The sequence below is a fragment of the Rhinolophus sinicus genome, linkage group LG01 (genome assembly GCF_036562045.2).
Source record: "Rhinolophus sinicus isolate RSC01 linkage group LG01, ASM3656204v1, whole genome shotgun sequence".
NCBI classification, from domain to species: domain Eukaryota; kingdom Metazoa; phylum Chordata; class Mammalia; order Chiroptera; family Rhinolophidae; genus Rhinolophus; species Rhinolophus sinicus.
Window position 1 is genome coordinate 2454443 of NC_133751.1, and position 21493 is coordinate 2475935.

Here is a 21493-nt window from a genome sequence, read left to right on the forward strand (position 1 = left end):
AAATGTGCCACTCCGCCAGGGCCGATCCCCTGAACTTAAATGCAGACACACTTGTGTTGTCCAATCCAGGGGCCACTGGCCATGTGTAGCTGCCTAAGTTTAAATCTAAATTAATTAAAATAAAATAAACTCGGTGTCTTCATCATACTAGCCGCATTTCAATGCTCAATAGCCACGTGCCAGTGGCCACCCTATCATTGGACAGTGCAGACATAGAGCGTACCCGCCATCACGGAACCTACTATCCTATCATTGGACAGTGCAGACATAGAGCGCACCCGCCATCACGGAACCTGCTATCCTATCATCGGACAGTGCAGACATAGAGCGTACCCGCCATCACGGAACCTGCTATCCTATCATTGGACAGTGCAGACATAGAGCGTACCCGCCATCACGGAACCTGCTATCCTATCATCGGACAGTGCAGACATAGAGCGTACCCGCCATCACGGAACCTTCTATCCTATCATTGGACAGTGCAGACATAGAGAGTACCTGCCATCACAGAACCTGCTATCCTATCATTGGACAGTGCAGACATAGAGCGTACCCGCCATCACGGAACCTGCTATCCTATCATTGGACAGTGCAGACATAGAGCGTACCCGCCATCACGGAACCTGCTATCCTATCATTGGACAGTGCAGACATAGAGAGTACCCGCCATCACGGAACCTTCTATCCTATCATTGGACAGTGCAGACATAGAGAGTACCCGCCATCACGGAACCTGCTATCCTATCATTGGACAGTGCAGACATAGAGAGTACCCGCCATCACGGAACCTGCTATCCTATCATTGGACAGTGCAGACATAGAGAGTACCCGCCATCACGGAACCTGCTATCCTATCATTGGACAGTGCAGACATAGAGAGTACCCGCCATCACGGAACCTGCTATCCTATCATTGGACAGTGCAGACATAGAGAGTACCCGCCATCACGGAACCTTCTATCCTATCATTGGACAGTGCAGACATAGAGAGTACCCGCCATCACGGAACCTTCTATCCTATCATTGGACAGTGCAGACATAGAGCGTACCCGCCATCACGGAACCTGCTATCCTATCATCGGACAGTGCAGACATAGAGCGCACCCGCCATCACGGAACTTTCTATTGCACAGTCTGATATATACAAATGGTGGCCACTCACTCCACTCGAATGTCTGACCGGCGTTCACACCATGCTGTATTAGTCAGCACTGCTACTGTGACAACCCTCGTCTCAGTGGCTTACAAACGTGTGTCTTCCCGGCTTCCTTGCCTGCAGGGCAGCTGGGCCAGCTGATTTGGGCTGCTCCCCGGCCTTCTCATTCAGGCCCAGACTGCAGGGCGGCGGACGCTTGGAACCTGCTCTTTCAGGTGAGGCTTACATTACCCGCTCACATTCCATGGGTCAAAGTGAGGTGCAGGGCCAGCCCAAGCAGTGGGCAGGTCACGACACGTCCTCTGACCATGGTGACCCAGGGGCAGGTGGGAATGGCAGGCTGTGAACAAATAACACCATCGCCCAGAGGCCAGAACTGCCCTCAGAGCAGCTCCTCCTCAGCCATTTCCTGCCCTAGCAGGTGCCAAAGCTGCCCTTGGCCACTCAGGGAACAGTCTAGAAGCACATGCCATGACCTTGACAATCCACGTCACTGCCCCGCCAGGAACACAGAGAGGCAACAATGGTGACCCCCACTCAGGCAGCAGAGGGGTACAGCAACGTGGAGTGTGGCGTCACTGGGGGGTGGGGTGGGGGCTCACTGCGCAGCCACAGCAAGGTGAGCAGGCTCCTCCCCAGACCAGTGTCACAGAGCGAACTGGGAGCCCGGCTCTCCAGCCCTCCCAGCAATGGGATGAATTATCCAGCTTCCTTTTAAAACCCCCTTTCCAAAGAAATGTATCCCTCACAGTACGGGAGGCTGGAAGTCTGAGATCAGGGGGTCCCAGGCTGGTTTCTTCTGAGGGTTAGTGGCATCCTCTCCCCGTGTCCTCACATGGCCGTCCCTCTGTGTGTCTGTGCCCTACTCTCTTCTCATAAGGACGCCAGTCAGATGGGACTAGGCCCATTCTAACAGCCTCATTTTAACCAAAACAGCTCTATGGAGACCGTACCTCCAACTGCAGTCACATTCTGAGGTGCTGGGAGTCAGAGCTGCAACATACGAATTTAGGGGGACACAGTTGGGCCATCACAGCAGCAGTGGTCAGTGTCTGCAGCCTGCGCCCAGGATTCTGACCACAGCCTCTGCCACCGCAGCCGGAAGTCAGGCCCCATCATTCCGCACCAACAAAACCCCTTTAACCACCGTCTCCCCTCTGGTCTTGTCACCCTCAAATTCAAGCAGGACTCTGATGACGTCCCCCCACACACACCGAGATTCTCGGCTCTGATTGTTCCAACACGGCTAAGGACCGCGGGGAGAGCCGTTGCGGATGCAAATAAGGTTGCAGATCACCTTCCGACAGGGAGGTTTTCCTGGGTCGCCCAGGTGGGCCCAGCCTGGGAACGGGAGCCCTTAAAATGGCCGGGCCCCGCGCTGCGCTCGTCCTGAGACCGGGGTCAGCCGGGGGCTCCCCATACACTTTCCCCCACCTGCGAGTGCGGTGGAGAAGGGGTCTTCACCGAGGAAAGGTTCGAAAGACGGTGGGGGTCCCCCAGGGAAGGTGCGGGGAGGGAGGGGCGCCTGCACCTCTCCGAGCTCCGCTGACTCAGCCTGAAGCGACTACGTACAAAAGCCCCTCACCCGCCGCCTTCCCCCGCGGCCGCGGTTTGCGCGCTCCGCTTCCCCGGGCGGGGGTCGGGGGAGGGGGCGCGGAGCCAGGACCCGCCGGCAGAGGGCGCGCGGGCCCCCGAATGGAGGGGGCGGTGCCGCCCGCGCGCGCCAATCCCCGCCCACAGGCAGGCAACGTCTCGCCCGATTGGGCAGCGCCGACAGGCCGTCGGGGCGGGACGAGCGTCGTCGCGTCCGGGTGACGTCTCTCGCGGGCGTCGGGCAGGGTCGGCGGCGTCGGCAGCACTGGCGGCGGCGGCGGCGGCGGCGGCGGCGGCGGGTGGGAAATGGCGGAGTACTTGGCCTCCATCTTCGGCACCGAGAAAGACAAGTGAGTGAGCGCCTCCCGCCGGGGCTCGGGCCGGGGAGGCGGCGGGCGCGGCGTCCGGCCCCGGCGGCTGCAGGAAGCCCGCGCGTGGGGGGAGGGGCGGGCGGCCCTTCCGGCCTCGGAGCCGCGCGCCGCCGCCGCCTCGTGGGCGCTCTGGCGGGAGGCGATGGGCGCGGGCGGGCGGCGCGGCCTTCCCTGCCCGGCGGTCCGTCGGCCATCGGGCCCGCGGCGCTCGGAGGCCGCCGTGAATGGTGCCGGAGCTGTCGGCGTCACCAGGTCCCTGCAGCGTGGGCGCCTGCTGTGCCAGGAGGGCTCCGAGGCCAGTGCTGCCGGGTTGCGTCCTCAGATAACGTGGGGCCCAACCACTGGGCTTTATTCGCTTAACGTGCCTCTTGCGCGTCTGAGTGGGGTCGGCCGGTCGTAAAGACATTGATGTGGAAAAGTGTCGTGAGACCCTGAGTTAACTAACCATGAACGACGCCTGCGTTCAGACACCTGCATGTGCAACATACGAGAAGACAGGTGGTTTTTTTCTTTTTGTTACGGTTGCTCGCCTTCCCTAGTCAATTGTTGGGTTAAAAATTAACATTTTAACTCTGACTTTGCCACCTTCGCCTTGATTCCCAGCGCGCTGACTGAAATGTAGCCTCAAGGAAATGTGGTCAGACAATTAGAGAATGATTCTTACTTTGAAACCCTGAAGACTAAGCGTCTGGCTTAATTTACTCTGAGTAAGCCATCATTTGGGGTTCTTCAGGTCTTGGGTCGCGCTCGGGCGAGTGTGTGTTTTTAACGGTAAGTCTCTAAGCTTGTCAGAGGTAACGTCTTAACACCACTTTTTCAAACACTGTTTGAATTGTTTCTCTTTTCCAGGATGCAGCCTCTCGTGTAAAATGCCTTCCTTTACACGTGGCAGCGTCTCCTGTGTTGTTTGGGGGGGGGGGGGGTACTTTTCTTCCCAGCAAAACTCACAAGGCACGATCATCAGTCTTAGTCACTTGGGTGTCAACCCACAGCCAATCTCTGGGGACTCAGAGGTGGATAAAATTTGGATCTTGTTCTCAAGGAGGGAGGGGGTGCGTGTCATGTCAAGGGTAACTAGTGAAATGTGTTAAACGCTGTGGAGGACGCTGCGCCCGATGCTGTAGGTGCTGCAGGTCGCAGGGCCCAGCAGGGGAAACGCCTGTGCAGTGGCCTCGCATGACAGGCGGCTGTGCTGCAGAAGGAGGCTGAGAACACGCAGGGTGATTTCCCTCCTCTTCCTGCGTTAGTGTGGGCTGTGACTTGGGCCTCGCGCACTGTTTTTTCCTTGTTCTTGTAAAAAGTTCTATCAGGTGGCGTCTTCACTGTTACTCTGCAAAGCTCTTACTTCAGGGGTTCATTCCAATAACTTATGACCTATGTTGTAAAAGTCATGGGTTTAATTCAAGAAATTTGCTTATTTTGTCTACGTTATTCATAACATCATTTCAGGAAGACTTGTGGGGTTTTAGTTTCCAGGAAACAAAATCAACTCGTAAAAAATGAAGATGATTTCTACTTTTTTTTTCAAACTAGAAGTAAAATGTAGGTCTCTACCAATCTAAAATATTTAACTAATGATACATTTGAAGTTACGAACATTTTCTAAATCCAAGCGTAGGGATAACCTTTCTGATATCTTCTGTGATAGCAAATCACCTTTCCTTTCACATTTTTTCATTTTATTTGGGTAGTTTAAACAGCAGATCACCAAAGTATGCTAGAAAAGTTTTGACTAATATACTAAACTCTAACTGGGCATCAGGAAATGAAAGCTACCTCTGGAAGTACAGGAATAAGGATTTGAATTATATGGAATAGTTGAGTATTCCTTGCATAGATGGGTTTTGCCCATTCTCAGATTTTTGCAATAAGCTCTTCCGTTTTCAGGTGACTCTGAAGATAAAATGCTATATACTCAAGTTAGGTGCTCTAAGACCTGTACGCTTGCAGACATGTGTAGTATAATCACTTTCCTCCTCGAAGTTCAGCCTTTTCTAACTATTGCTACCTAACAATACATCAGTGGCTGGTCAGTCTTCATGGCCCATCAGATTTCACTGAGGCCCTTCGACCTTAACTCCGGATTGGGGTTGACTGTCTAAAAATATGGCACTTGCTAAAAATAATGTACCTACAGGGTAACCTTCCTTCCACCTTCCACCTCTGCATGTCTAAATTTGAATGAGACCCATCTAGTAAGGTTTCATAGTTCATCACAGATCTGCTCAGCTTCCTAGCATTGCTGTCACGCTGGCTGGATTGCTGGTTTTGATTTGATCGGGACCATCCAAGTATTTGAACAGTATTGAGGGAGGGTTTTGCAATCGGCACTGAACGTATAGGTTGAGTTCCCCCAGTAGCTTGTCTTCAGGGTATTGAAGCCAGAATTATTTACTTCAGACTTGCGTTTGGAAATTTCCTTGTTGGTCTGGTTTGGTGGGTGAGAGAACCTGGACTTTGTTTTCTGTTTTATTTAGATAATGGTTGTGTTTAAAGAGTACTGTGTATGAAGCACACATGCATTATATCTGATTCTCGGAACAGTGCCGGCTTGGCATTTTCCTCATGTTACATGTGGTTCCTGAGACGCTGAGAGGTGGGTAGGGGGGCGTGTCCAGGTACAGGCAGCTGGAGTCAGAATCTGACCCTCACTACACTCTGTGGTCGACCGAGCGGGCACTGCATCGCAGGAGGCTGAAGAACAGATACGTTTTACGTTACAGTTAGTTTCAGACTGATCTTTCAGTAAAAGAGAACAATAGAGCAGAGAAAGAAGAAGGGATTTGAAGAAGGAGAGTTAGCGTGCCCTTCATTGAAAGACTCTCGCATGTTTATAGAGGGGCAAATTGAGGCTAAGTCGTCCTAAAATATTGTCAGGAAGGGGACGGTATGTGCCACCAATAAAAAATGACATGCCTGTGTTTTTGCGAAATGAAAGAAAAGTAGTTTGATAGCATGGATCATGTTTTTCCATCTGTTTGATCTTTTCTCATCAAAATAATCCACTCTTATTTTCCCTTACAGAGTCAACTGTTCATTTTATTTCAAAATTGGAGCATGTCGTCATGGGGACAGATGCTCTCGGTTGCACAATAAACCGACCTTTAGCCAGGTTTGTTTCTTTTTTTTTTTTTTTCTTTTCTTCTGCTTTCATGTAAATTGTCAAAATTTGATGTACTTTACAGAAGCAGTTAATTTCCATATATTAGGCGGGTTATTTTGTTCTCTGTTTGTTGTATTTTCCATTTGTGTTCATAAGTGAGTGTGTTCTTTCATTCCAGTGAGGAGGAGGCAGGTCTGAGAGCACCACCATTCCCTGTTGTCACTAAAGAAGCCTGTTAAGGTTTTTAGTGTTTGCCCGTGACTGTGGCCAGTCTTTGCTGCCTCGCCACCCACCCTGCATTCTAACAGACGTGGGTCCGGGAGGCAGCCTCTTCCAGCCACGCACGTGCAGAGTGGGCTTTCTGCTCTTGGCTCTCTCCAGACAGTAGTGGTGGACGGAGCCCTCTTACAGGAGAGGCTGGCGTGGCTGCCCGCAGACCCATGGTGCCAGGCATCCGGGTTCTCCCTCCCTGGTTGTGCCCCTTCTGTTAGTGCCGCAGTCAGGGAAGCGGCAAGTTGCCTCACGGCACAGAAACATTAAATGTGAAATTTAACATTAGAAGATGGGCATTTACTTCAATTATTCGTAGCCAGTCTAGTCAATTAATTGAGAGAGGCCTGTTATCTTGGGCTTGGGTCTGCTGAGTTTAGTTCAATCAAAAATTAGGGGTTTTGATGGTTTATTTGGTGAATTGAAGAAAAGGCAAGTGGCCACTGATGGGTTAAAGGAAGAAAGACTTGTAAGAGGCACAGAAAACACCCCCATGCTGACCAGAGTGTTTGGAATTTGAAAAATCTATATTTCAGTCTTTCCAGACTGAGGGCTGTTGAGATCCTTCTAACCGCCCATGAAGTCTGAACGTGCATCCTCTGAACCATGGGGTAACTATTGTGTCTGGCTTCTGGAAGCTGCCAGGCTGCTTTGAGCTCATCTTTCTGTTCACATGTTTTAAACTTCTAACACAACAGAAATTTATGTTTTCTACAATTATGTAGGAAAGTCAGCCCTTTGATATAAGAAAAAGACATTATTATTTTCTAATTTAAGCCAATAAAAAACCCCACAATTTAATTTGTTTTCAGAAGTGGGGTGACAGCTTCCTTTCCCCCATTATTCCTGATCACCAAGTGGTTAGTATGATAAAAATATCTTTGAATACCTTTGAGCATGCCTCGAATTTCAGAATATTGGAGAACTTGCTTTAAATTTTGTTTATTGTAATTTTTTTAGTGCTTTCATTTATTAAGTAAATCTCGCCACTAAGCCAGTGGCCATAGCTCGGGCAGTAACCAAGCATCTTAAGTGTCCACTGCGTTTTTTGATTTTGGGTGGTTACTTACAGATGCACCAAGTGCTGGGCTGAGAGGGGAATTGTGCAATTACACAGTTTTCTTTAAGCTACCCAGACACACATGGCTGTTTTCTTTCTGAATCATTGATTACCTCAGGATGTTAATGTGAAGCTTAATTTGAGTACTTTGGATCAAGACAATGATTCCATTAAAGTTTGGGGGGTCGGTTATATGTGTTAACTGGAGCATCTTGTTTTAGTTTAATTGGCTGGTTTTAGGTCATCGTAACCACCCCTGATTTTAATGGAACTGCATTGCCCCTTTAAGTGAAGCCTCTTTCACTAAACAGCCGTGCCAGATTACCTGAGTGAGACCTGACATGAATTTTCCTGTTGAGTAATTGGGCTTCGTATAGCTTTTCGTCAGAGTTGTCACACACTGGTAGTTCCAGTGGGGAATAGATAGGTCAGCTTTGGGAAACATCAGCCCCGAGATGAGTTGACTCAGGGCAGTGCTCAGTGGCTTGGGGAAGGTGCCGGGCCCTGAGTGGAGGGTCTGCATGTCACGTGTGTGTGGTCCGGCTGTTGGACGTTCTCCCAGGTGGGTGGCCCGGCAGCAGTGGCACACAGCCACTCCCCTGAAACGTAACTAGAAGTGGAACTGGCTGGTTTTGTAAAACCACTTACAAAACTGTTTTGGACACATGTTGAAACTGAACATTTATTTTTCTAAATCAGGTGTTTCATTTGTTCAGCTTGTAAATAATGTAGCATAATTGAGTGTGGGTTTCTTTTTGAGCTTCTTACAGTGATGTGGACGTTAAGATTCATGTACTATATTAGCCTACTAACTTAAACATGGTTTGTTTTTTCAGACAACTTGATTTTAAGAAGAACGGTACAATGTAAGGTTTCAAGTCTGCCTGATCCAGTTTAAAGCACAAGGGCTAAAAGGATTTTTTTCCCTTAAAAGAAGGATCGGAAAAGAGCAAATGTTTTAAGCTATTGTATTATGTAAACAGAGATCCCACCCAGAAAATGTAACTGTGCTAGGTGTCTGTGACAGTTAGGAAACCCATTTGGTGTGCCTGTTTCCTACGAGACCAGAGAGCTGATGGACTGCATACAGTTGGGTTATGCATTCGGTTTAAAAAGTGATTTTGTATGGACAACGTGATTATAATGTGAATTTTTTGACTTCTTAGTGTCTGCTAGCTTAAAGTGTGAGAAAATGTTAATGTTCTATTATTTATCTTGTAGAAAACACTTTAATAATGTGGGACCACTCAGAATAACTGTAATTTCTTCTTGGTTGCTGGCTGACTTGACCTAAGTCACTGCTCAAACTCTGTTTTCATAATATGATGGTTTGGGTGAACTCTTCGGAAAAACTAGTGTCTGACTTGCGGGAAGCAAACAAGCGTTGAGCCATTTGCAAACAAGTTGTCTCTTTGCAATTGTCTAATATATGCACAGCAGCCAGTAGAATTCCCCTTTTTATTTTTTTTTCCCCGCAGACCATCTTGATTCAAAACATCTATCGTAACCCCCAAAACAGTGCACAGACGGCTGACGGCTCACACTGTAAGTCCCACAGTTGGAGAAATTCTTTTAAAACAATGGTGCTAAAGAGCCCACTCTTAATTGAGACAAACAACGTTGGCTTCTGAGCTGCTGACATAGAGCTGTTGCAAACAGGACAAGGTGGTGGAACTCCTTGGCATATACAGCAAGCACTTAATACTTGCCTGCGCTCCAGCGGCTGTCCTGGGCAAGGTCACGGGCTGGCTTTCTTCCCTTGGTTGACACTTGTTAACGGGAGAGGGTCCATCCATGTGACATTCGCATGTTACCAGCCGATCACTGGCCTTCACAGTGACGGAACCCCGGGCACTTATTAAGTTCTTTCTGTAAAATCAATCTTAGGAGTATTTAGGAATCGATAACGGTAAGTTGCCCGATAAGTGTGGCTTTTATTTCACCATTATAATTTTTCCTCTAGGGAGTGGAGATTTCATGATATGTAATTATTGTATTTCTCTAATACAATAATTTTGTCATCGTTTACACAGGTGCTTTTCTTTCTCAGTTGTCCATTAAAAGTTTTCTGTAACATCTGAGAATGTTTTGATGGTAGCCTGCCAAGTTATTTGCACTCTTAACTGGCTTGGAACTTGGAGATGGAGTCTTGACGTTCTGCGAGCAGAAATACAATGCTGGCATATCATGGGATCTCTGCACTGCAGTGTAGGGCTCCGAGACAGCCATCAGCTAAGGAAACGTCTCTGCTCGAAAGAAATAACTTCCTCTTTTTTCAGCACTGAGTCTTGACTGAAGCGACCACCACAGGAAGCCGGTTAAGTGTTTACATTTAATTTTCCATAATATAAAGTTGTTGCGTTTTGTATTTCAGACCATTGCCCTCTTGAACATTTACCGTAACCCTCAAAACTCTTCCCAGTCTGCTGACGGTTTGCGCTGTAAGTTCATACAAGTTCCTTCCCCGTCCCCTGGGCTTGCGTGTCAGAGCTCAGCGTCCACTCCACCTGGTCTGCCGCTGTAGTGTCAAGGACCACTTCCACTAGAGGTGGCGGGAGCTTTTGTCCCACTGACCCCATGGAAACCTCTGCTGGACGTTGGAACTCCTGGCCACTTGTTTAAGAGGAAGAAAAGGAGTGCAGAGGGCGCCCTTCGCAGTCGCTTGGAGCTGCTGCTCTTTCTCTGGATGGTTGCCGTCACCCCATCCCAGGGAGCGCACGCGCCTCAAATGCCCAGTGTGTGCTTCTCTTGCGAGAGCAGCAGTGTTGGAAAGTTTTTCCCCCTTTAAAAAACAAACTCCTGAAATTACTTTTCAGATTTTATTTGTTAGGTTTTCCCCCTTAAACGCCATTCTTGAGCTCATGCTTTAATTGTGAGGGCGTTGTCCTGAGAGTGTTTCCCAGGTGCGGGGCCTCCAAGTTGCGTGGATCCCCGCATTTCCCCAGAACCAGCCTATGCCAACTCAGGTTTTAACCAGGGTACTTTACGTAAATACCTCCGCCTTCAGGAGCTAGCTCCCTCCGTTAGGGAAATACAGGGTGCTTGGTGGGCAGTAGATCCAGATGGGCATTCAGTAGACAGTACCGGTTCTTCCTGTATTGGCAAATATATATGATCTACGAATATTGTATTTGCTGCGGGGTAGAGAACAAGGTACATGTTAGTGTCATGGGGAAGTTCACAACTGAAACTGAAATTTTAGAGCCCTCGAGCTGTAGAACCCATGTAGTCACCTGTGGATGAATTGGACGTCCTGGGCTCGCAGTAGACTCAAGGGTCCGAACCACAGGGCGGGTGCTTCTCACCCACCAGTCTGTTTGAAAGCTGGACACTCAGACAGAAGGCGCGATCAGACCTACATGCAGTGCCCCGCTGGCCCGGAGCCCCTCCATTTGTGGGTGACCTGCACGGGGTGGAATGGTCATGGCAGCGCTCGTCCTGGCCCCACCCGGGGAGGCCTCCCGGTTACCGCCCATTTCCTCAGGGAGGGGCTGTCTTGTCAGGTTTTCCTGCCGAGACACTAAACTTTTTCCTGTGCTAGTACTGACCTGATAGTGGAGAATTTTTTCCCAAATCTGATGGTAGCAGGATTGACTTGGGAGCCCTCGGTTTAAAATAGCTAGTTTTTGGGTTTTTAAAGAAGTAAAATGATTAGGTGGAGGAAAATCTTTATATGTCGACTGAATTAAATAATTTCTGTACCAACCCTGCCCTGGGGTAAATGAGTGAAAAGTAGGTGACGGAGTAACAACACTTCATAATTCTTTGCCCTGCTTGTTTACTTGCGGACTGCGGGTGCTTTACTGGCAAAAGAATGTTGTGTTAGTTTTCTTTGTGTCTTTATTTGCGATTCACAGTGCTGTTATGCGTATGCTACAAAAGAAAAGTCTGGCTATACTGAATATTCCAGTTCTGGGGTCCAGATTGTACAAATTAAAGGAAGTTCTGATTCAGCATTTTAAGAAGAAAACCAATTTAAGTTGATAAACCTGAAATATTTGACAACAGACCCTTCCAATAAAATTTCAACCGGCTAGGTTCATCAGTTTCCTAAAATAAATGGTTCTTTTGAACATGACCCATCTGTAGAAAAAAAAACTTTCTATGCTTGGGTTAAACTTAAATAATGAATCCCAGTTTAAGAATGTTTCTATAAGAAAACTGGGTGTTTTTTAAGTTGTGTTTAAAATATATTAAGTCATATAAATAATTTTTTAGTTGATTAGTTTTTAATCACTCATTTCTGCCTTTCAAGTAGTTTTGATTGACTCAAATATTTTAAACAGAAGGTAAAACACGCCCACTATCAAGCATTTTCAAATGCGAGCTTGCCAGAAATTACTGAAATGTAATACTCCGTGTTATATGTAACACTGGGAGTGCCATGAATGCAGCTCGTATTTTAACCTCCACCCAACTCAGTTCTGCTCTGATTTGGAGTGTGTAGGTATGTTCTGTCTGTCCTCACGGTTCTGATGGGGACAGCAAGTGAGTTTAAGCACTGCGACTAGCCCTTTGCAATGGGCCTCGCTCTTCTGGTTTCTCCTTGGGAGATCTGCTCACGCTAGCTTTTCAGTTGGGGCAGGCTCTCAAGAGCAGTCGCTGTTCCTGCATTCATTAAGTTTGGGGTTCTAAAGTGAGGTGGATTCCTGGGAAGTGAAAAATAACTAAAATGCGGGGAGGGTGCCCCACCACCATTCACATGGGTTAGAAAGTGAACTGAAATCACTCAGAATCGAAAGATTGAAGGTCTTGTCCTTAAAGATAAAAATGCTTTCAAGAGAGCTTAGAAACTGCTGTAAGGCAGCCGTCTGCACAGAGAGCCCTGCGCCACAGCTCAGATGCCCTCGGTGGGTGGCACCAGATGAGGCCACCAGTTCCAAGAGCGTGGCCTGTGGAAATAATGATTGAAGACTGAGCTGGCCCTCCTAGAAGCTTCTCGGGCCTTCCTGGGCTCCCTGGTGTAGCCATTTGGAACATCAACTTAATGACACGCCAGCTTTGTGATTTCCCAGATTTAGGTTAAGAAAACTCTAAAATTGGGTAGAGACGATAATGCGTATGGCGTGTAAACTTGCAAAATTACCCACAGAAGGGGTGTGATTTCACGTAGTGCATGTGAATTAACAGAGAAGAAACTTGAAGAAAATAGTTTGGGAATATAAAATAAGAATGCTTTCTTCAACAAAGCTTTGAACTTTCCCGTGATCCAAAGAGCATTCAAAATACTGGAATTGAACTTGGTGACTATCCTACTGAGTATGGTCGTTTGGGTTTTAATCGCATCAATATTTTATAGCATTAATTCTGTGTGGCTGGTAATCAGAGTAGTCAGGACATAAGCTTGTAATCACTCGCCCCAATGCAGCTTTCATTTTAATAAAGGGGGAAACACCAATGTGATTACTGGGCCTCTATTTGAAACCTTAAAAGGAAGAAATTTTTCATTTAAAAAATTTTTAAGTTGAGAGTCAACCTTCTTCTCACTTTCTGAAAATGTGGCCCTTGGATGCCAATTAAAACTTGTGCTTTTCGTAGCCAGAGTTGAGGCTCATCAGGGCGTTTAAGTCTCGCCACACTTGACGATTGTACCAGTTGGCTGTGGTGCAGTCTGCTCAGTGCTTCGGTAGGACGCAGCCTTGTCGGGTTCTCTAGATAAGCTGGTGTGTCACGGTGGCAGGTTGATGTAAGCACGAGAGTTCGCGGTCGCCGTCCCTGCGCTAACCAGTGAGGTCTCTGTTGTTGACAGGTGCTGTGAGCGACGTTGAGATGCAGGAACACTATGATGAGTTTTTTGAGGTGAGATACTGAGTATTTGACACTGATAGGCCTGGTCGCCTTCTCTGTTTGGGAGGGATGAAAACTTCCCCATTGATAAAAACACTCCAGCATGAGTCCTGGAGTTACTCTGTCACCTTTCATGTAATGACCCTTACACCACTGTCCCTCCTTCAGGAGGTCTTTACAGAAATGGAGGAGAAGTACGGCGAGGTCGAGGAGATGAATGTCTGTGATAACCTTGGAGACCACCTGGTCGGAAACGTGTACGTGAAGGTAGGCGCAAGATGCCAGTGGGGTTCTCTCCCGACTGGCTGTGAACAAGGGATGAGGAAAGCTCGCCTGTTGTTCTAGCTGTTAACCTTGAACTTGCCACTGCTTGGTGTACTGTTTGAATCCCGGTGCTCCAGCTGTAGCTTGGGTGGGAGCAGGAGGGCTGGGTGGGTTTTAGTGAAACTGGCTGCCTGCACAGATCATTACATTTACTCTTTTACCAATTGAATTGCAAAACCAAGGCAACGTTTGGCATGACCTTGGACCATGACAACGTTATCTAATCGTTAAATCGCTGTACAGCTTGATTCTGCCTTAATTACCTTACCTGCGTGAGCACACGACATATTTGGATCAGTCATTGGAAAGGTGCGGTGAAGGTGGGTGGCAAGCATTTTTGTTGCGTCTCCTCAGTTTCGCCGTGAAGAAGACGCGGAGAAGGCCGTGATTGACTTGAACAACCGCTGGTTCAACGGACAGCCCATCCATGCTGAGCTGTCCCCAGTGACTGACTTCCGAGAAGCCTGCTGCCGCCAGTATGAAATGGGGTAGGTGTGGGCAGCCTGGCTGCTGGGGGCGCGTGTGGAGAAAGGGCTGTGCGCACGAGCGCAGGGTGACCGTTGTCTGGTTCTTCCCCCAGAGAGTGTACGCGGGGCGGCTTCTGCAACTTCATGCACCTGAAGCCAATCTCCAGAGAGCTCCGGCGGGAGCTGTACGGGCGCAGGCGCAAGAAGTGAGTGTTCGAGTGTCTGCCCTGACGCTCAGGTCTGGGTGGTGTGTGTGTTTTGTTCCAGACGATTTGCAAGCCAAACTTGGCGTACGTGTCATTTCTGTTCTCTCCAAGGCGCTGCTTGGAATGTAGTGCCTGTTTGAAATAGAAAACGTGCTCTTTGAAGAATATTCGTGTGCCCACCTTCCTACTTAAGCAGAGGTCCAACCTCGGTAACTCAGCGAGGGAACGGCCGAGTGGGAAACCGTGCAAACTCGTTCGTGTGTGCAGTTTTATTCTCTTAGCTGGGGGTCGTAACCTCCTTTGTATACTGCATATTTCCACTGGGGCTTCTTGGGTTTTGTTGGTTTGGGCGCATTTCTTGGCCTTGCCCCTGCAGACCACCAGCAGAATGGAGTATGGTCATAGCTGTCTGGTTGTGGTGTTTAAATGCAGCCGGTCGTTTCACAGGACAGAGAGGCCAGATATCGGAGGGTGGAATGCGGCGCTTTTCCTCCAGACGTGGAGTTTCGCCCCCAGAGTGGCTCTCATCCCTCTCCTGTTAAACATACATTAGCAATGCAGACATGCTTGGTATTCTGTCCTGTTGGCAACAAAAAGAAGCATGGGAGGCAAAGAGTCCTGCCCACCCCCTGAAATCAGCCTGACGGACACCATCGCTCAGTTGTAAGGTGCCCTTTGCCCTGGCACTAACGTCTGGGGTCAGGGCACAGCCTACAGTGCGGCTTGCAGTTAAATGGGCCACTCTTGTCTTTGTGTTAGTGTCATCAGTTGGATGAGGTACAGTATTTGAAAGTGTCAGTCGCTGTGGTTTCATGTCACATGTTTGGGTTTGGATGCCAACGTGTTGTTTTTTTCCCTTGGTTGCAGGCATCGATCGAGGTCCCGGTCCCGCGAGCGTCGCTCCAGGTCTAGAGACCGTGGCCGCGGTGGTGGTGGCGGCGGCGGCGGCGGGGGACGGGAGCGTGACAGGAGGCGCTCCAGAGACCGGGAACGATCGGGGCGATTCTGAGCCGTGCCGTTTTTACCGTATGTCTGCTAGAAAGTGTTGTAGTTGATGACCAAACAAGTTCATAATGGGAATTTTTTTTAAAAAACAACAAAAAAAAACAAAGATGGGTTTCTGAATAAAATTTGTAGTGATACAGTAGTTTTGGTGTGACTTTTTTCTTGTGGATGTCTTTACATCTCTCTTCCTTTACAGACCTGCATATCCTCAGTGCTGACCTGAGGCTTAGTGTCCATCAGTCACTTTGGGTAGAAATGACGCCATATTCAACTTAAGGATCTGAAATAAAACACCTGCCAGTTGCGGGAAAATTCACATGGGAAAAGTTTAAATCTGTTTCTTAGCTGCATATTAACAGGTAATGCAGACTTTCTCTCCTGAGGCTGAGTAGACGGGGGTAGATGGCCTGTGAGGTCCCTTTACTTACTAGTCAGTAATACGTGCTTACGCGTCAGTCTAGACACTGCACCCTCCTCTCCTGGGAGAGGGGCTGGGCGTCTGGCGTGGGTGCCGCTTCGTCACAGAAGTGCAATACTGGATTTAGAGGGTCACTCGTACCCCAGTATCCCTCGGTGTTCTCTCTCAGTACCCTGGGTGGAAGCTGGGGGTGGCCCAGACTGGCCCAAGGAGGGTACCAGCCCTCATCTGCGGAGGGTACCAGCCCTCATCTGCTGCCCCTCCATGGCCCCTCCTAGTTTATGGCAGACAGCTGGCTGCCACCCAAGAAGGTATTGAACAGGTGACAAGCATGCGAAAACTAAGCCCAGGGCCGCCCTGCAGCCAAGGCTGAGCCTTCACACCCCTCCATCCTGTCTCCCGTGATGGTCGGTCCCACTGTCCAGGGACGTGCCCGCAACAGCTGTGCAGATCAAATGGGAACAACGCCAGCACTCTAACTGCAGGAACTGCACCTGTCCTCCCACGTCAAATTCAAAGTTCAGAGACGAAGCCCAAGGTCTCTTCTTACATAATGGAAGCTTCTCCATCACACAGTCCTGAGGCCAACCAGCTGGCTGCCTTCCCATGCCACGTTCCAGGACAGGCCTGAAAATGTGGCCCGTCAGGAGAGGTCCCCAGCTCAGGGGTCTGCCAGCCAGCAAGCGAGGTCGCTCACTACCCGTCCCTGGTGGTGGGGTCCGTTTGGCTGGATGACTCATGCAGGTGGCTCAGTATGGCTCTTAGGGAGGGGACCGACCCTCTGTCCCTGGGGGACTGAAGGCAAGCATAAGAGCTCTCAGCCCCCAGACGGGCCCTGTCTCAGGACAGACGTGCTCAGAAGACGCCGGGCACATCCAGTGCACTTGGCCCACTTGCAGCTGGAGAGGCCTTGGGGAGCACGCTGAGACCTCCTGCAGCGGGACCGTAGACTCAGAAAACCCCCACCTGAGGCAGGAGGCAAAGATTGAGGCACCTGCTTCAAATCCCAGGCGTTTGTTTTTTTTTGTTTAACAAGTTGAATCATATGAAATTGCCATTTTTTATAGGTCAGTGAAGATCAAACAGCAAGTGCGTGTGGTTCAACCTAACATCCCAAGATTGGGCCGGTTGCCACTGCACGAGGGGCAGGTGGGGAGAGCAGAGGCAGGAGTCGAGTCCTGGCTCTGCCGTTCACTAGCTGCAGACTCGACCCTTGTGTGTCGTCTTCCTCTAAGGAGCACCCACCTTTTATGATATTTAAGAGACTCCATTCGGTAGTACAGTTGGTGCTTAGGCCAGTGTCTGGCATGTGCGCAGTGAGTGCTCAGTAATGGTTACTTGTTAGTAGGAAAAGTACTAGTAACTGCCGGTAAGAGATGGGTAGTGAGGACAGCAGAGGGGTAAGTAGCCACCCTAATAGGTTTGTTTTACAAAGAGAAGATTTGACACAGTGTAAACAGTTACCGACTGCAAAACTGATACTCTAAAGGTGATGAAATAAAGTAAACCTAAATAGACACCCCACGTTCATGGGCCTGGAGTCTTACTCCCCAAATCAAATACTGAGGAATAAATGTACCTGAGGAAGTGTGCGACTTGTGCACTGAAAACTAGAAAGCATTGCTGAGAGAAATCGAAGACCGAAGTAGTGGAATGCCTTCCCGAGTTCACAGATGAGAGGATTTGATATTGTAGGATGGCACTTCCCCACGGCAGTCTGCTGACTCAGTGCCCCCGTCACAATCCTAACAGCCTGTCTGCAGAAATGGAAAAGCTGACCCTAAAATTTGTGTGGAATCGAAGGGACCCCAAATAGCCAACACAATCTTTTAAAAGAACAAAGTTGGAAGAGTTGCACTTCCTCATTTCAAAACTTGGTGCCAAGTTAATTTAGTGCAAAGTTAAAGCAGTAACTGTGTCACAGGCACAAGAAAAGCATGTAGATCAATGGAGTCAAACTGAGGGTCCAGACGGTACCAAGACCAGTCAAAGGGAAGAGAAGGGTGTCTCCAACTAGTGTGCTGGTCACCTACAAGCAAAAGGATGAAGGTGGGTTCGTACCTCACACCATATACAAAACAGTACCTCAAAATGGATCAAAAATAAGAATTAAAACCATAAAACTCGTTGAAGAAAAATGGGGGTAATCCTTGGTGACCTTGGATTTGGCAATGGTTTCTTAGATATATATATGTACCAAAAGCACAAGCAACAAAAGAAAAATAAATGCTAGTTCATCAAAGTTGAAAGTGTTTTGCACCAAAGCCACTATCAAGAAAGTGAAAAGACACCCCACCAAATGGGAGAAAATAATCTGCAAATCCTATCTCTGAGAAGGGTCTAGTATCCAGAATATATAAAGAACTCAAATTCAGCAACAAAAAAGACAAATGCCCAATTTCAAAATGGGCAAAGGACTGGAATTGACATTTCTCCAAAGACACAAATGACCAGCAAGCTCATGAAAAACAACATCATTTGTCACCAGGGAGATGCAAATCCAAACCACAGTCAGCTCCCGCTTGGCACCCACACGGATGGCTGTGATGCAAAAAAGTGACAGCAAGTGGAGGGGTGCCTGCGGACAAATTGGAACTGTCCTGTGTTGCTGGAGGGGTGCAGTGGGGCAGTCTGTGGTTCCTCCACAAGTTAAACGCCATGTGACCCCTCAGTTCCACTCCCAGCGGTGCACCCAAAAGCACCGACATGTCCACACAAACTATACCTGTGTCTTCATCCACAGAAACATTCACAATGGCCAAAAGGTGGAAACAACATAAATGTCCATCGCTGATGATGGATAAATAAAATGTGGCGTGCCCACACGATAACACTTTCGACAGTGAACAATGAAGGTACTGACACGTTACAACATGGGTGAACCTTAAAACCCACCAAGTGAAGGAAGCCAGTCACAAAGGGCACCACATGATAGGATTCCATTTACATGAACTTTCCAGAACAGGCAACCTGGAGAGAGAGAAAGTAGACTGGTGGTTGCCAGAGCTGGGAGTGGGGAAGGATCGATGTGGGGGTGATGGCTAAGGGGTGTGGGGTTTCTATGGTGATGAGAATCTTCTGAAACTGACTCTGGTGGTGGTCACACACTCTGGACGTACTAAAGCCACTGAAATGTGCACTTGAGTGGGTGAGTTGTGTGGTGTGTGGATCGTGTGCACACACCTGAGATTGCCTGAGACCTAGAACTGGGGGTGGGAAAGGGTGGCAGGCTGCACCTCCGGCTGTTGCTTTGTCACCTGTGGCTGCGGGGCGTTGCCTCCCACTGTCCCGCACTTGGCAGACCCAGCGGCCAGCCCTGCATGTCCCAGGCACCTGCCAATTCCTGGGCTGCAGACCTGCCCGCTGGCCCTCGGGACTCAGGGCAGCGGCAGCTGTCTCCTCCACAGCAGAACTTAATTCCCTCCCAGTCCTGGAGACCGGACATCCTCAGGGCTGGCGTCTCCTGAGGCCTCTCTCCTTGACTTGCAGATGGCGGCCTTCTTTCTGCGTCTTCCTGCTCCTCCTTCAGTTCAAGCTTCTTACGAGGACACCATGTTAGGCGCGGCCGGAGGAATGAGACGGGAGACCAAGACTGATCTATTAGAATGTATTGGGCATGTTTGAGCGGCGGGAGGTCAGGTGAGAGCGGAGGGAAAAGATCATAACTTCCCCGAGCAAAGAGGGATGGAGATTTATAGGAGGGTGTAAACGAGGCTGTTCCCCCTTCAGTGCTGGGGGCTCTCATTGCCTTGTCCAAGCCCTCCAGCTCCACGTTCAAGCCCCTAGGCCGCCGTCTGGACCGCCCAGACCCACTGATCATAAACCTCTGGGAGACAAACACAAGGCAGCAGGTGCAAAGTGCAAAGCAAGACAAGATGGCTTTTAGCATAAGATGCTTTCTATATTCCAGGCGGCTTCTCCAGGCCTAAGACAAATACAAGCCGGCAGGTACAAGGTATAAGATGGCTTTTAGGATAAGGTTTCTGCTCCTGGCTTCAACATGGCCTAACACACGAGTCATGCTGGCCTTGGCCTGCTATGGACTCCCCCCCCCCCCCCCGTGATGGTGTTTGGAGGTGGGGCCTTTGGGTGCTGAGAGTTCATGAGATGGCGCTGTCTGGTAGAGTCGTGCCCTTAAGACAGGACAGGAAAGAGCTTGCCCTCCCCCACCTGACAATTGTTCAATAAGGAGGACAGTTTCAGACTATTGCCTGGAATAGGCAGGGAGCTGGGGCTCGGCTCTGACTACAACAGAGGCAGCTGGGGAGTCACAGCTGAGGGGCAGAGTGGGTGTCATCAGGACTGGACAGCCTTGCTAAAATGACCTGACAGGATCCTTGCTAAGGAGGTGGGGGTGGGGTGGGGGCTTCTTTCTAAACGGACTTAGCAGGATTCTTGCTAAAACTGAACTAGGCAGTCCCAAGACAAGCGGGGGTGGGAGTCGGGGGGCTGGTGGCGAGGAGGGCGCAGAGGAACCCGACCCAAGTGGGGTCCAGGAGAGTCTGAGTCGCCCTAATGGCCTCGTTCTCACTTAGTCACCTCTCTAAAGCCTTTACCTACAAATATAGTTACATTTGTAGGTATGGGGGTTGGGACTGCCACAGGTGCCTTTTGGGAGGATGAAAGCCAGCCCATAAGAAGGACCCGTTGGAAAAATGTCCGCTGCCAAGACGGGCAGGGAAAATCAAGAGGAGCCTGAAACATCTTGTGCCAAAAGCAGGTGCGCAAAGAACAACACGGAAATGACAAAAAGACACAGGATCCAGTTGGAGTCCTGACCTGGGGCCATGTGGGCATCAAAACAATGGCAGTAAAAGAGTATAATCTGTTTAGTATGGCAACACTCCACGAATCCGGGCCGGCCCGGTGGCTCAATCGGTTAGAGCGCAAGCTCTTAACAAGGTTGCTGGTTCGATTCCCGCATGGGATGGTGGGCTGCGCCCCCTGCAACTCAAGATTGAAAACAACAACTGGACTTGGAGCTGAGCTGCGCCCTCCACACCTAGACTGAAGGACAACGACTTGGAGCTGATGGGCCCTGGAGAAACACACTGTTCCCCAATATTCCCCAATAAAAATTTAAAAATTAAAAAAAAACACCTCCATGAATCCACATGACATAAATAAAAACATCAAGTAGTGGTTTATCTAGGGCTGGAGGGGGCAGGGGCAGTGACTGCTAGTGGGCACCGGGTTTCTTTTTGGAGGGACAAGCATGTTTAAATTGTGATGGTTGCACAACTCCATGAATACTAAATATTGTGTGTATACTAAAAACCATTGGATTGTGTGCTTTTAATGGTAAAATGTGTGTGCTTCTTATACAAGGATCAGTGAATCCACACTGGTATATTATTTATAAATAAGAGAATAAATGAGGGGGGGAGAAGAAAAACTCTGTCATAGTGGAATGCCAAATAAATACAGAAGGAATGATGGGGTTAGAAAAATCACCTCTTGACCACCATTTCAGTGGAAATTGATTCAGATACAAGTCCTCAATGAAAGCTGAAAGTAGCAAGTGACAGTTTGAGAATAGGGTATTTACGCAGTTTCAGAGTATCTCCGCACAAGACACTTATTAATTACAAAGAGCAAACATAGTAACTTTATAGTAGAGAGACCAAGTGTTCAAAGTTAATGCCAGAGAAGGGACCAGATTGCACACATCCCTGAGGGAACAAATGTAACAAAAGTGTTACAGTTGCCAAATCTGGATGAAGGGCCTCTGGGA

General features: G+C 48.9%; 1 protein-coding gene across 3 annotated transcripts; it reads left to right on the forward strand.

Moving 5' to 3' along the window:
• Nucleotides 1-2949: 2949 nt before the first annotated feature.
• U2AF1 (U2 small nuclear RNA auxiliary factor 1) lies at nt 2950-15483 on the forward strand. 3 transcript variants are annotated; one of them, XM_074324804.1, is made up of 9 exons: nt 2977-3098; nt 6144-6231; nt 9031-9097; nt 9927-9993; nt 13302-13351; nt 13508-13606; nt 14018-14151; nt 14244-14336; nt 15204-15483. In XM_074324804.1, the coding sequence occupies exons 5-9, from the start codon at nt 13322-13324 to the stop codon at nt 15343-15345; spliced, it is 498 nt and encodes a 165-aa protein (XP_074180905.1). In that variant the 5' UTR covers nt 2977-3098; nt 6144-6231; nt 9031-9097; nt 9927-9993; nt 13302-13321; the 3' UTR covers nt 15346-15483. The 3 variants fall into 3 exon arrangements, with proteins under 3 accessions (XP_074180903.1, XP_074180899.1, XP_074180905.1); XM_074324802.1 differs by lacking the exon at nt 9927-9993 and having other exon boundaries at nt 2950-3098; XM_074324798.1 differs by lacking the exon at nt 9031-9097 and having other exon boundaries at nt 2951-3098.
• Nucleotides 15484-21493: the final 6010 nt, after the last annotated feature.

Bases quoted from the DNA above. Each gene is read 5' to 3' on its own strand.
- U2AF1 (XM_074324802.1), top strand. From the start codon at position 3,055: ATGGCGGAGTACTTGGCCTCCATCTTCGGCACCGAGAAAGACAA. The intron at 6,232-9,030 runs GTTTGTTTCTTT...TTTTCCCCGCAG, and splicing joins ATAAACCGACCTTTAGCCAG to ACCATCTTGATTCAAAACAT. The intron at 9,098-13,301 runs GTAAGTCCCACA...TGTTGTTGACAG, and splicing joins GACGGCTGACGGCTCACACT to GTGCTGTGAGCGACGTTGAG.